At 50.7% G+C, this 12,573-nt stretch overlaps 4 protein-coding genes across 4 annotated transcripts; 1 reads left to right on the forward strand and 3 right to left on the reverse strand.

Annotated features, from left to right (window-relative positions):
* Nucleotides 1-1,220: 1,220 nt before the first annotated feature.
* On the reverse strand, nucleotides 1,221-2,928 carry PSV08DRAFT_257149 (DHBP synthase RibB-like alpha/beta domain-containing protein). Its single transcript, XM_014222883.2, has one exon. The coding sequence runs from the start codon at nucleotides 2,725-2,727 to the stop codon at nucleotides 1,384-1,386; it is 1,344 nt and encodes a 447-aa protein (XP_014078358.1). The 5' UTR covers nucleotides 2,728-2,928; the 3' UTR covers nucleotides 1,221-1,383.
* A 206-nt stretch (nucleotides 2,929-3,134) lies between these two features.
* On the reverse strand, nucleotides 3,135-7,362 carry PSV08DRAFT_398058 (c6 transcription factor). The gene is made up of 6 exons (XM_014222885.2): nucleotides 7,153-7,362; nucleotides 6,194-7,100; nucleotides 5,749-6,142; nucleotides 4,878-5,696; nucleotides 4,088-4,526; nucleotides 3,135-4,037 (listed from the first exon to the last, which is right to left on the reverse strand). Exons 1-6 carry the CDS (start codon nucleotides 7,243-7,245, stop codon nucleotides 3,177-3,179), a joined length of 3,513 nt encoding a protein of 1,170 aa, XP_014078360.2. The 5' UTR covers nucleotides 7,246-7,362; the 3' UTR covers nucleotides 3,135-3,176.
* A 183-nt stretch (nucleotides 7,363-7,545) lies between these two features.
* On the reverse strand, nucleotides 7,546-10,049 carry PSV08DRAFT_2408 (Rec8 like protein-domain-containing protein). Its single transcript, XM_014222886.2, has 2 exons — nucleotides 9,549-10,049; nucleotides 7,546-9,498 (listed from the first exon to the last, which is right to left on the reverse strand). The coding sequence occupies exons 1-2, from the start codon at nucleotides 9,819-9,821 to the stop codon at nucleotides 7,858-7,860; spliced, it is 1,914 nt and encodes a 637-aa protein (XP_014078361.2). The 5' UTR covers nucleotides 9,822-10,049; the 3' UTR covers nucleotides 7,546-7,857.
* A 679-nt stretch (nucleotides 10,050-10,728) lies between these two features.
* PSV08DRAFT_367351 (uncharacterized protein) lies at nucleotides 10,729-12,069 on the forward strand (the record flags this gene model as incomplete). The annotated part of the gene is made up of 6 exons (XM_066093124.1): nucleotides 10,729-10,899; nucleotides 10,946-10,975; nucleotides 11,027-11,085; nucleotides 11,135-11,324; nucleotides 11,376-11,785; nucleotides 11,838-12,069. 6 exons carry the CDS (start codon nucleotides 10,729-10,731, stop codon nucleotides 12,067-12,069), a joined length of 1,092 nt encoding a protein of 363 aa, XP_065949976.1.
* Between the last annotated feature and the right edge of the window lie 504 nt (nucleotides 12,070-12,573).

Consider the following 12,573-nt stretch of genomic DNA (forward strand, 5'->3'; position numbering starts at 1 on the left):
GGGCAGCGTTAGCGGCAACCCCCCCGGCGAGTGCCGAGCCACGTAATTGGCTCCACTTTTGCAGCCTTTGCTTTTTGCGCGTTCTAGACAAAAGCCGAACCCAAATACGACGCCACGCCCTGCCCTGCCCTGTCCATCCAACAGCCTTCGCCGCGTGTCTACGTAAATCTGCCGCCCTTGCCCTCTCCCGAAACAACGACGGCGCCCAAATGTCGCAAGAATGTCCACCCTGCATCTCCCGCCCTTGACCTTTGGCAATAGCGTCACATCGCCTTGTTCATCACCAAAAGCTTGTTTCTCCTTCCAGTCAAGGGCCCCCAAGCTCTCCATCCGTCCAACGCCGTGCTTGGGCTCCCTTGGCAATTGCGCTGTTCAGGAGACCTCCTTGGCAACTTGGCCCTTTGCTTGACTCGGGAGTCCGGTAATTAGTGTACTAGTATTACAAGAGCGTCGAGACTGTCGTCTGTGTGCATGTGTGTGTGTGAAGGGGGTGAAAAGAGAGTTTGATGCCAATCTTCTCAAGTAGCCATACTTTCCTCTGCCTCGTAGCATTTGCATTCTCCAACACACACAGTAGCAAGACAAAAATAGTCCTCTTCTAGTCATGTAACCCTGGCAGTGGTACCTCGTAACCCTATGCACCCATCTCCACAAGAAACACTTGTCTTGGTTTGTTTGTCGCTGTGTACCTTTGACAGTTGTCGCTGGCATACTACGCTGACCTCTGATCCAACTTTGCTCTCTGGCCCCCTTCCTTCCGCAACTTCTGAGACAGAAACACTGCCTTACTCCTTTTCCCACCATCTTGTATAATCCTACCAAGCATTACCCGAGCACCCTTTATCGCACACAACTCCTCCCCTCATTCCGTATCCTTCCTTCCTCCTCACATACCCAATCACATCCCAGATCCTGCACTACTAGACACCCGTCTTTGCACCATGAATACCGGCCCTTGGACAAACACGTCACCTTCCCCTCAACATCGCAGGCTAGACAGTTGACTGCTTTTCTTCTTTGTGCAGGCTGAAGCGTGCACGTTGAGTAAGGTGGGTAGGAAGGAGTTGGGTGTAAGGGGGTGTTATGGGTGGGTGTGGCGGTTGATAGGGTCGTAATGGTTAGTGGAACGACAAGGAAGAGTGTGGTAAGGGAGGGATACATGATAAATGAATTCTTCCTCAAGAAAACGTATGCATTCACTAAGCAGAGGGTAGATGCGTAATTTCGATCTTGTAAATAAAATCTCTAGTTACCGTATATCACTCGTTTCTATATTGACACAAGCACCACGTCACATTTCATAGCCCACGAACGCCAAACACCCCATGCCTACCACGTAACCAACTTCTCTTCACACCCAACATACCCGTGAATACCACCCATTCAAATCCGTATCTCCGCCGCTTTCCTCAACCGATTCATAACCGCAGCAGCTATATCATCCCCAGACTTATCGTCAATACCCTCAACATATATAATCTCCACACCCTTCTTGTCCAGATCTCGCAGTGCAGAAAAGAGACCTCGTGCAATGTCTTCCGTCTTCGCACCCAGATTAATGTCCCATACGTGTATGGCCTCAGGCGGTACAATGTAATGGTCAGACTCGGGGATTTGGTGTTGCATGACTGATCGGACGAGATTGGACTGGCGTGGCGAAGGTACATCGGTGCTTACAGGAGCTTCGGTTTGCGGTGTAGAGCAACCCCATCCGTCTGGATTTGCCAACTGCACTTTCTCGGCATTCAGGCCCAGAGCGAGTTTCCAATCCTTTGTCCTGACAATGCCGATCCTGCTCTTGCTTCTCAATTCTTCAGGTGTAGGCTGCTCGGCGCCTGCTTCAAAAAGAAGAACAGACGCCTTCGGGCTATAGTGTCTGTACTTCATTCCTGGGGCTCGGGGTTTACTCGAGTCCTCTGCCTGCTTATCCTTGTATCCAACCACTACATTCTCCCACCCAGGACATTGTCGCAGCTGTTCTACCGTTACACCGCCTGGTCGCAATATCGCCGGTGGACTAGACAAGCCATCTACCACTGTACTTTCGACGCCCACTTCGCATGGCCCACCGTCAATTATTCGTGTTATCTTGCCGTTCAGGTCGTCGTAAACATGCTCGGCGGCTGTGGGGGACGGACGGGTCGATGCGTTCGCAGAGGGAGCAGCAAGAGGGCGTCCACATAGTCGCAAGAGAGACAAGGCAATCATGGAGCGTGGCATTCGTGCGCCAAATGTCGAAAGGCCTGCCGTGACCTCTGGCGCGAGGATCGAAGTCTCTGGAGTCGGAAGGATGAGGGTAAGTGGACCAGGCCAGAACCGCTCAATCAATGGTCTGTAGATCTCTGGTATGGGGTCCTTGCCATTGATCTTCCCATCGCCTGTAATCTCCAACTTCCCTGACAATAGTGCGCGAAGTTGTGGTAAAGAGTGTACGTGGACAATCAGTGGATTATCGGCCGGTCGCCCCTTGCGAGCAAAGATTTCTTTTACAGCCGAGCTTCTCGTCGCATCTGCTCCAAGCCCATACACTGTCTCGGTAGGGAATGCCACGGGCACATCCGTCTCCACCAGATCGCGAGCCGCTGCTTTGAGATTACCGAAATGATCATCAGCACTCGCTGACTCGTCATATTCAATGTGCCAGTCGTCGATCAAGTCGTCCGTCTTTTTGAACGAAATCTTCCCCAGCTTTTGGGGATCCACCGGCTGAATCTTGGTCTCAGACATGGTTGCCACGAACTGCTTGTGCGTTGGCGGGGCGTTGGTAGTATTGGGCCTGGCAAGTTCAAATCTCTTTGGCTTGGACAAAGCGACGGTTTTTCTCAGCGCGGTATATGCGTTACAATGGCGCACTCGTATAGCAAATTGCGCCAGACAACGTACAGGAGCGAAGTATAAGAAGACTTTCTTGGGCTTGACATTTGGTATGCGGGGAGTGCGCGTGGGCATAAAGGTGATGACTGGAGAGCGATGCCAAAATTTCTCGGAACGCAGTGGGGCATCAGTTCCGATCCTGGCGCGTGATGTCACAAACTTGAGCCAAAGACCAATTTCAGCTTGAATGTTGTTTCTCGTATCGCTTGTCATATATACATTTGAAGTGCTAGTTCTAACTCTCAAAAATTATTCATACATTACGTCCCAGACGTGTTCGATGCTTCTTCCCAGCAATTCCATCAAGCCTCATCCGTATAGTAGTAGACCTTGCCTTCGAATATACGTCGGGCTGTCCGAGAAACGATACACCTGTCTACATACGCGAATGATTCCGAGCTTGTACACAAAGCATCAACACTGATTTGTCCACTCGGGTGAGCAAGGGTGACAGTCTGTTGTTTCGGTAGTAGATTGGATGTGCTCTCGTCCGAATCTGAGCATGGGCTTGGTGTACGCTCGGGCGTTGATTGCCACGAAGACTGTCTTCTAGCATCCTCTGCGAGTTCGTGTGCAATTGTTCCTTGGATGCATACCGCTGATGCTAGACATGCCGCGCCTGTAAGCTGCAGACTCGGGTGAGGCTTTCCCATGCTGAATGCCTGGACATGAACGTCTGGAGTTCCGGATGGACCACCTGGTTGAGGAGACGATAGAATGGCCAACTTTGGCGTACCTCGGACTTTCGCCGCTGCAGCTACGTTCGGAGCGAGGCCCATCATCACAGCACCAACACGCCGAATAGACTCCATTTGCCCAAGATAGCTTGCTGAGTCTTTGCTTCCCGTCTTGAGATTTGGCGGTAATGTCCTCTCGTCCACGAGAATAAAGGGATTGGCGGCATCAATCAAAGTTGCCTTGACTGAAAACTGGTGGCCATCGTTCCCCTTGACATCAATCGTATCGCAGCGGTTGCCAGTGGGGAACAGTTTTCCGGTCATACTACCCGCAGGCTCGACAAAAGCAACCTTTACTTCGCTACCAGTGCCCTTGACTCCCGGAATTGCGTAGTCACCAGACTCCTCATAGGATCCGTCCTCATCGACTTGGATAGTGTCAACAATGATTCGCGATGTGTTTGTGTTAAATATCCGGACATCAAGCTAGATTGCGAATCAGCATTGAACCTTGGGTTCCAAAACGATTAACTTACAGTTCGCTCCCCGGGACTAGCACGAACCAAACCTTCTTGGAGAGCAAATGGTCCAACGCCTGAGCACATGTTTCCACAGTTGCCGCTAAAGTCTACCGCTTCTTGTCCTACAGCGACCTGCACAAACGTATAATCCACATCAACGCCCACTCTTGTCGATGGTGACACAACAGCAACCTTTGATGTCGTCGATGTTGCTCCGCCTACACCATCAATCTGCCGAGCATCTGAACCTTGCGAGCCCATAGCTGCGAGTAGAGGCTTTACCCAGTCCTTCTCTGAAGCTGGCAAGTCATGGCGGTGAATGAATAGACCCTTGGAGGTACCCGCACGCATTAGAACAGCGGGTAAGCTGCGTCGGACCCTTTTCGGAGCTCTTTCGTGCGCCATTGGAAGATCTGGCAAGCGTATGGGTAGAATGTGAGATACAGTCGAGAGTCTTGCTTTTTGAGTATGTGATAATGTAGAGAGTGACCGAAACATCTACACCAACTGTACGCTAAGACGTAACTAAATGTCTCTGTCGGTATAAAATCAGAGGATTGTATACCCAGTAGTCTCAAAAGAGGGTACATCCCATATATAACTATGGAATCCATGAGGCAGATTTTGATGACCATTGATGGGTATGATACTTCTCATCCCTGTATCGACTCCCGCGGGAAGTGTTGGTGTGAGGCAAAGCCGCGGGAAGAAAAGGCCGAGGTTTAGCCGCGGGCTCAAAATACTGGGGCTCAAGGGAACGCAGCAAGCCTTTGCTAGAAATCTAGCCAACTGACATCCTACTTACATATCCCACTCCAGGTTCGGAAACCGGTCCAATTCCGAGCTGTTAAAGCCATAGAGGAGATCGTCCACGGTAAAGGTGTTGTCGCCGAATAACGGTTGCTGACCTTGAAACATCCAGCTGCCGTTATTATCGTACGCAATATTGCCGCCGTCATTTTGTCCATTGTAGGATGTCGCAGCTGGCATTCCAGCCATAGAATTTGACCACTGTGATTGTACAGGTAAATTTGCATGTGGAAGGTTAGCATTACCAGCTGCATTCGTTTGCACTGGCAGAGCGTTTTCTTGTTCTCGCTCTCTAACAAAGCTTTGGATAATACCATCAATATCGATGCTTTTCAAGCTGGGCTCACGGCCTACGGAGCTACCAGCTGTTGTATCTGGGGTACTGCTCTGACCCCTGTTGTCAGTATCCCTGTCAAGTAGAGCATCGTTTGGATTCAACGTAGTAACTCCCATTCTCTTCATCAAATTTTGTACAATCGCATTGGCGCGTCGCACGGCCCAGTTTGTTTCTTGATTCTCGCGGAACACTGCCAAGCAGGTCTCGAGGTTCCTATGAGCAGGAGACCTAGGTCCACGTCTAGCGGCAATGCGAGCGAGGATAGTCGCAGCAACGTAAGTAGCATACGAAATCAGGTATGGAGCTCTTCGCACACTGAAAGCTTTGTGGTATACTCGCAGGAGCTTTACAATATCATCTGCCGATGTTGCACAAGCCATGAAAGAATTAACAGAAATTGCACGTGAAGTGTTGTAGAGATGCCCATCGGCAACGAATGGACGATGCAATAGGATCGTGAGAACGTTGTAAAGGGCACTGTAACTTATTGAGTACATTGAAATGGTTTCTCGGAATCTTGGATACTTACTGTAAGCTGAGTACGTGTGGCGGTGGCGTCACAGAAACCTTGTGTGCGTCTATAGCAAGATGCTCGGGTAAGTTTTGTCGCCATGTCGTTAGCTTTGAATGGATACTTTCTAGCCTAGACGAAAGCTCTGCAGGGCTTGAGTCAGAGCTTCTTTCGGTATATATTGTGCTGAGGATGTCACTCAGAATGACCGAGAGCTGGCAAAGATGCCGAAATGTGGAAACGCTGTATGCCGGTGAGCCCAGGTAAGTTGAATCTGACTGCGTAGAGTACGCAAAAGGTGTCCAATGCTCAAGTTCTTCATACGTGTCTTGGAACTTGATCGGGACAAGAGTGTCTGACTCCTTGATGCTGACGGGTCGGCCCTGATACAAGCTCTGGATTTTGTCGATGACTGCCCTTCTGGTCAGCGATATCAATCTTCACGCAATGATGATGTTTTTACCAAATGCAGCCCAAAATACGCGTCTCCGGATTTCGTAGTCTTCGTCAGACAATCGGCGACTGCCAGCAAGGTGTGGGGTATCTACGTGGATACCAAGATCAACTATCATACGAAATGCCAGACCTGCATAAATCCATGCAGCGCTGCGTTCATCCCCTAGGGCGAAGAGTGAGTTGGTCATGACTAGCATGGCTTGGATCGTTGTGATTTCACTTCTGTCCAGAGAGCCGCCTAGAAGCTCACGTACTCTTTCACGAAACTGCCAGCCAGCAGTGCGTACATCATCTGCTACTCGGCGAACTTCGTGGCGTGGGCTGAACTTGGCTGCACCAAAGTAAATAGCATTCAGAAGGAGTTTGGAGAAATAGGGCCCACCACAAGCCATGTCACGCATAAAGGCTGGGCGATAGGTTGCAAGAAACGAGTGATGTTGTCGGTTCCAGTGTAAGGATAGCAGGTGCATCCCCAGCTCAGGCTCAACACCATCAAAGTCGAGTTTCCCCTGGCGAAAGTTTACAGTCTCAAGTTGGCGCTGGCGCGCAGCTTCGGCAACAAGTCCTCTTTCAACCCATTCGTCAGGCATCTCCGGGTGCGCCTCAGAAGCGGACTTTTCATGGGGACCTTCATCGAACAAGGTGCTTGTCCTCCCATGGTAGCTGGAAGAGCCATTCGCAGTGATAACAATGCGCGACACACTCTGTGGTGTCGAAGAACCAGCTTGGGCAGGAGATTGTGTAGCAGGACTAGGTGCATCTACAGGCACAACCGACTCTGAAGCTCTTTCTCGTCGTGGCGTCTTACGTGGACGACTTGATGCTTGATGGGCATCGTCTATGGGCTCATAATGGCAAGTTACCCCATGCGTTTTGCAACTCGCGCACACAGGTTTCTCAGCACTGCACTTAATCTGTGGACTTCAGTATCGCGCTCCATGTTCCATTAAGCGCGTACAAACACACCTTCCTCCGACGGCAGAAGGTACAAGCCTCGGCAGCCCTTTTGCGTGGACGGCCCGTCTTGGTGCCGTTGCCGCCCGTATCGGCAGTGCTCATCGCGATGGCCGTCCAAAAAAAGTAGCTCACGGGTACCTGTGGGTATAATTCAAAAACAAGAAATCGTATTTGCTGCCAATTGGGAGAGGACGGGAGAAGAAAAATTGCCGCGGGTATGAAAGAGACTGGTGGCAAGGCAGGTTCCGCGGGATCGCATTAATTCCAATCCGGCAATCCGGGACTTGATCATCCGACCGTGAGCCTGGACCTTGTGACAATCTATGCTTAGCAGAATCACAACAGTAGTATGCAACTAGTAAATGTTTTACTTGATATACGAGTAGCATATTATTCAAGAAAGCTGAAGTATCCAATGTTGAGGTAATACGGATTACATTGAGTTGTCCAAGTCCGATACAAATATCTTACTAGGCATCATACAAAAAGACAAAGCCAAGTTTTCCCCATAACACAATAGGCCTCCTCCCAAGCCCAAGCATCAACGCCAATGCACCTACCCCACCAAGAAAAGCCGTAGTCCAACGTTGCAAGCAGCAGAAGGAAAAGTCATACGAAAAGAAAGGGTATTCAGCCAACGCCTACCAGATGAGAACAAAGCCCTCATTTACCCCTAGTCTTCCCAAGAAAGTTGATATCTTTTGTTCGTTCTCCTTACGCGGAAACAGAAACTTCAGACGGCCCTTGGAAAATGGCCTCAGCAGGGGCATCAGAGTCTCCTGCAGGCGCAGCTTGGGCTTGAGAAGCCAGTTCGCCACTTGCACCAGTCTCCGCCCATTCACCCCAGAGACCACGCTTGGCACGAATACGTAGCGGAGCACCAAGGTTGTTGGCTGGTTGTTCGACCTTGATGGCGTCCTTGGTTGCTAGGACGAGCATTTCAAAGAACATCTTGGTGGCGTCGGTTCGTGATGTCCTGGTTTCTGGGAAAATGTCTTGGAAGATGATGCTGCTCTTTTGTCGAACTGATTCGCTCTCTTCAGCTTCAGGCCCGAATTGCTCTCGTAAGAAGTGAACGGCGTGTTTTGTGCCTAGTGATACAGGTCCACCTTCGGCGGGATGGATAAGAGGAGCGGTTGTGTCGTCAAAGTTGTCTGGGACTGGGGAAAATACATCTTCTTCCTCTTCACCGATCTGCTGGAAATCTGGTTCATCGGGGAGTTGGATAATGTCCTCGGATCCTCCTAGCATAGTGTTGTCACCGCCAATGCCAATATCACCACCCCCTAGAGTTGGTTCGTCTTGCTCAAATTCTAGTTGTAGTTGTGGCGTCTTCTCTCTTTCAGCTGCTGTTGCTTCGTCATCCTCGGCGTCCGCTCCAATATTGACGCCATCTCGCTTGCGTTTCTGGTTTGGTCGGGAAATCACTTCCAAAGAAAGGATACCGCGCAATTCGGGAGCCCAACCCTGACTTCGTCCATCGCCAAGAATGCTTGATACAAAGCCTCCAGACTTTTGCATGTTGAGCAAAGCCATAAGGAGGGGATCGCGTGGAAGGAAAGATGCAGGCTTGAGAATCTTTTCACGGTTGTTCTGTTGCTCCTTCAATTGCTGGCTGGAAATCATTGTCTCGGCGTCGGCTCCAATAACCCTCCTGCGCTTGGCCCTGGCTTGATGAACGGACTCTTCCTCTTCCTCCTGCTCTGGCTCAAAGGTGGTGGTTTGCTCGGCAACTTCCTGTTCAAGGCGAGTGGCCTCTTCCTCTCCTAGCTCGGAAAGTGGTGATTCTTCACGCTGGCGCATAGGCAGATCGCCTGCTATTGAACCTGCTGGGAGATCTGTTTCGTTCATTCCGCCCATGGTGATATCCATATCATCCCCAAGATTCAGCTCTGGGCCAGGGCCAAGTTCCGTAGGAGCATCTTCACCAATATCTATGCCAAGGTCATCGTCGTCTAGCGTAAGGCCCTTGTCCAGCGCAGTAAATTCCTCAGATTGACGACGCTCGAGGGGCGCATTACGACCCATCTCGATACTTGTGCCTTCGTCGAACGGCGCTGGGGGCTCCAAGTCGTCATCTTCTCCAATATCCAGGTTTAGGTCATCGTCGGGAAGCTCCATTGGTTCCATACGTGGGTGCTCAATGCTGCCAGAGAGAAACTGGCTATTATCCCAATCCGGTACAGTAGTGTTTCCAAGATCGAGACTGCCACTAAGCGGCTGTGAGAGAAGAAAAGAGGGATCTGGCATAGGAGCTAGCAGGTCCAGGTCGGTAATTTGATCTGGCAGAATCAAGTTGGTGGGGTTAGCAACGTGAGTCTGCGCAGGAAGATCAATGTTTCCAGGGCGGAAGGCCTGTAGACGCGTTAATGGTGGCAATGCCGGGTAGTTGAAATCAAGCTTACCATCTTGATCTTCCACAAAGCTTCATTGCAGTCATCCTGCAGGTAGTGGGCTTTCTTATGGTAGATGCGAACCTCACCAAGAAGTAGCTGTGCGTTCAGACGCAACGCAAGTGGGCCGCCAGCAGCCACCTCTGGTCGAATGATGACTTCGCAACTCTCGGGGATCTTGTGCTGCAGCACTTGAGCTTTGGTGAGCTTCTTCTGTTGATTGGAGGCGAGCCAGACGTGCGCAAGCGCGCCTTGCTTGAAGAGAAGATCCTCGGGAAGAAACATGGCGGTGGCGGGATGGAGGAGCTCGTGGGTGGGGTGAGGAAGAGCTGCGCGTCGAGTCGGTCGTCGTGTTTATGTTGACGCGTCGCAGGTCACGGGATGCGCACGCGGTAGAGACGCGCCAGTGACCTCAATAGTATGTGCCAAAAGTGCGCGCACACGTAGGGATGGCAGTCAAAGCTAGAGAGGGTTGGGCGACGATGGTGTTGCGGATGCGCTCGGTGGTTGAATGATGATGATGAGGCTGGTAATGGCTGGGATCAGGGCAGAGCGTGGCAGCCACGATCCCACAGCTCCCGCTTAGTCATGACTCTGAACCAGAAAACACCAAAAGTACCTTCGCCTTTGTTTCCACAAACCCTATTGATAGACATAGTAGCATCATCATGTGATGAGAGAGCACGCCCAACCGCCTTATTCTATCTTTGCGAGGCTGCTATTTTCTCGTTGCTGACATCCAAGCTTGTAATAGGAAAGAATGGCGAGTATCCAATTCCGGTTGATGGATGATCCGGCCTGGGCATTCAAAAGACAGTTTTTTTTAACAACACTCCTTCTTGGCTTTACGTCTTGCAAATCAAATCAATCTCTAGACGTTGCTTTTGCAATATTCCGATGAGGTTCTTGTGCGACTCGGCAGTTGCTTCATCAATACCCAGCCAATGTAGGGATATTGCACCAATGAACCCGATCGCGCCTCATTGGCCTTTACATACATATGCTACCAAGGAATCGGGACTTACCAAGAGTTTTGACAGTCTGCTCCACTAGACTATCATGTTGGGCCAGCTTGAGGAACGGTAGTTGGATATACATGCATCAGCAAAATACTAATATACCTACACCTACGACGCCCACTTGATTGTACACCATTGTCAAACAGGCGCATTTCCTTGCATTTTTATCCAGCATGTTTTGGTGCCCTTCTACAATCTTTGTGCTTTTGGCACAATATGTCTCAGCCCAGGAAACACCGTATGGGTCATCTGACTTTCTACGGTTTGGGTGTTCGCAGCTTGTGGTTGAGCGTACTGATCCGCTTGTCACCCCTGGACTCAACCCATCACCGCATATGCACCAAGCAAGTCTACTTGTCGTTTCCGATGCAAGAAGGCTAATTTGAATAGATTGTAGGAGGTAACAGTTTCAATGTCACAGTATAGCATTGTAGGTCTTTCTTGATACGCTCAAGGAGCTAACATACTTAGATGGATCCTTCTTCATTTGATCCAGCCGCGCAATCGACCTGCACTTCGTGCATTTACAAGTTAGCATAGACATTCTAGAAGATTGACGGGGTACTTACATAGCCACAGAGAAGACAGGTCAAACTATTGGACCGCTTCTATTTACTTTAAGTCGCCAGAAAATGGGACGTACCGTAAAGTACCGCAGATGGCAAACGGCCGTCGAAACGGAACTCTCCTTGAGCAGGATGGCGGCATTACCATATACTACATGCGTCCATTTAGTGGGACGAACAAGAATACTACTGCGATGATACCTGTGAGTTTGAATTGATTGTCGCTTCTGTGGTGCATCCTCACTGGTTCATAGGGCTTCCGCATGCTGGCTGGCGATCCCACCAACCGCAGTAAAGAGGGCACTTACCCAGGCATCTGTCATCGTTGTCTTCAGGTTGATGAGCGCGTCATGGGCGGAGACGGTGCGCCTTGCTCAGGTAATGACACTGCCAGCTTTCCGTCTACGCCATGTCCAGGGGGGATCCGTGCTACAGTGATCTTTCCTTCGTGCTGGGATGGCGTTACTCTCGACTCGCCGGACCATAGATCGCATGTTGCGTATGGGCCAGGCTTTAATGGTCTTGCGGGCGACTTTTGCCCAAGCAGTCATCCAGTACGGATCCCACAGGTCATGTACGAGATCATGTTCGACACGTCTGGGTTTGCAGATCCAAAATACTACCAGGATGGTAAACAGCCGTTAGTGTATAGCTTTGGAGATGCGTAAGTCAAGGAACCCGCAATCAAGTGCTGAGGATTGTGTTAATACAGATAGGACTGGATATGGTGCGCATGGCGACTACTTGTTTGGCTGGGAGGGGGATGCGTTGCAGAGGGGGATGAATGCTCTGGGCAACCAGTGTGGGAGCGAGGACTGCACCTCTACATTCACAATCCAGGATGGCAGAGATGCGATTGCATGTACAAAGGCACAACAGGCTGTCGAAGATACTGGGGCAGATGCATGGCTCGACGAGCTCCCTGGTGGAGTACAGATTACAGAATAGTGCATGGTGGTGGGGTGGCAGCGAGTGGGGCCAAGATGTGGTATGTACTGTACTGGAGACATATGTATGTAGACAGATGGGTAGAGTTGGAGAGATTGTCCTAGTATCCTTCACCCAAAGCATCCCCTCTTAGCCATCGCAGCGATATCCGAGGCGCATGCATGACATCACCCGCAAGCCCCCGCGCTGCGACGAGAGCATGTGTAGTAGTAGCGTCGGACATGTGCCTGCCAAGTCCCAATGCCGATGTGCACAGATTCCCTTCCCCTGTAGCGGCTCGAGCATGTTTATCTATTGCAGGTTTGCGCTCCAAACCCAAGATCAGTTCTCTCTGTTTCAGCTCCCGATAAGGTCGTCGCACGGTGGTCGCTGTGTTACGTCGAACGGTTTATGGGGTGAAACGGGGAGGGCCAGGACCAGGACCCTTGACCCCTGCACAAGGGTACCGATGCTTTGACGTTCTAGTCGACCGTCTAATTCACCAGACGAACTGCGAGCCCCGAA

Source organism: Bipolaris maydis, assembly GCF_028858645.1.
Source record: "Bipolaris maydis strain C4 unplaced genomic scaffold PSV08scaffold_1, whole genome shotgun sequence".
Taxonomy (NCBI): domain Eukaryota; kingdom Fungi; phylum Ascomycota; class Dothideomycetes; order Pleosporales; family Pleosporaceae; genus Bipolaris; species Bipolaris maydis.